The sequence below is a fragment of the Entamoeba dispar genome, genomic scaffold, assembly GCF_000209125.1.
Source record: "Entamoeba dispar SAW760 scf_1105229461979 genomic scaffold, whole genome shotgun sequence".
In the NCBI taxonomy this organism is placed as follows: Eukaryota; Evosea; order Mastigamoebida; family Endamoebidae; genus Entamoeba; species Entamoeba dispar.
In genome coordinates, this window is record NW_001854963.1 from 36,368 (window position 1) to 37,573 (window position 1,206).

Below are 1,206 nucleotides of genomic sequence, written 5' to 3' on the forward strand. Positions count from 1 at the left end.
TTTCAAGATGAAGATATTTATATATGTAAATGGATATTTAGGAGGAGGAGATATGATGTCATTATAATTAAAGAAGATATTTTACAGAAGAAATGCAAAGATTTTATATGGCAGAATTATTCCTTGCTATAGATTCAATTCACAAATTGAGTTATATTCATAGAGATATTAAACCAGATAATATATTAATTGGATATGATGGTCATATTAAATTAACAGATTTTGGACTTTGTACTGGATTTCATAGAATTGATACTTCTATTACATTAAAAAGTCTTATTGAAAAAGCACAAAAAGAACAAATTAAAGTAGATCTTGGTATAACTACTATGAAACAAATGCATGATTATAAACATCGTTCTCGTGATTTAGTATATTCTGTTGTAGGAACTCCTGATTATACAGCACCAGAAGTATTTGAACGAGTAGGATATGGTAAAGAATGTGATTATTGGAGTATTGGATGTATTTTATTTGAAATGGTATGCGGATTTCCACCATTTTTAAGTGATGATGCAGTACAAACATGTTTAAAAATTGTTAATTATCCAGAATCTTACAAATTTCCATCAAGATTAGATTTAAGTGATGAAGTTAAAGACCTTATTCATCATCTTATTTGTCCTGTCAATAAAAGATATAGTTCTATTGAAGAAGTTAAAGCACATCCATTCTTTAAAGGATTTGATTTTAATTGTATTGAGAAAAATATACCTCCTTATCTTCCCAAACTAAGTTCTATGTTTGATACAAGTAATTTTGAAGATTTTGAAGAAGAAGAAAACTTTGATACTAAAATATCACCTCAAGATACAAAGAATCTTGCATTTGTTGGTTATACATACAAAGGATTTTTAAATGTGTGTAATCCAAATAAAAAGAAAAATTCACACAGTGGTGTTACTTTAGAACAAATATTTACTTCACATGAAAATAATAAAACAAATTAGTTATTTTCTTTCATTTTTGACTTTTTAAAAATGAAATGATTCTTTAATTATCAAATCAATTATTATATCGATTAATCAATATTCTTGTAATTAGTTTATTTTATTTTCAAAATTATAAAATCTATCCCACGTTGGTGGTAATCCTTTATGAAGAACTATTGGTGAACATCCATCTTTAGCATAACGAATTGAATTTCCATTTGAAAATGAAAAGATTGCTGGTAATGCTGCAGGGAAACACATAAGTTGATCACAT

The 1,206-nt window shown here is 26.5% G+C and overlaps 2 protein-coding genes across 2 annotated transcripts in view; both read left to right on the forward strand.

Annotated features, from left to right (window-relative positions):
* The window catches only part of EDI_104010 (UDP-galactose transporter, putative), a gene marked incomplete at both ends in the record, with an annotated part of 770 nt that extends 703 nt beyond the window's left edge, over positions 1-67 (forward strand). The window contains one exon of the mRNA XM_001733416.1: positions 1-67. This exon is cut by the window's left edge and continues 534 nt beyond it. Within this exon, the coding sequence (XP_001733468.1) occupies positions 1-67 (67 nt within the window).
* Positions 68-92: 25 nt separating this feature from the next.
* On the forward strand, positions 93-950 carry EDI_104020 (serine/threonine protein kinase CBK1, putative; the record flags this gene model as incomplete). Its single annotated transcript, XM_001739109.1, has 1 exon — positions 93-950. One exon carries the CDS (start codon positions 93-95, stop codon positions 948-950), a length of 858 nt encoding a protein of 285 aa, XP_001739161.1.
* Between the last annotated feature and the right edge of the window lie 256 nt (positions 951-1,206).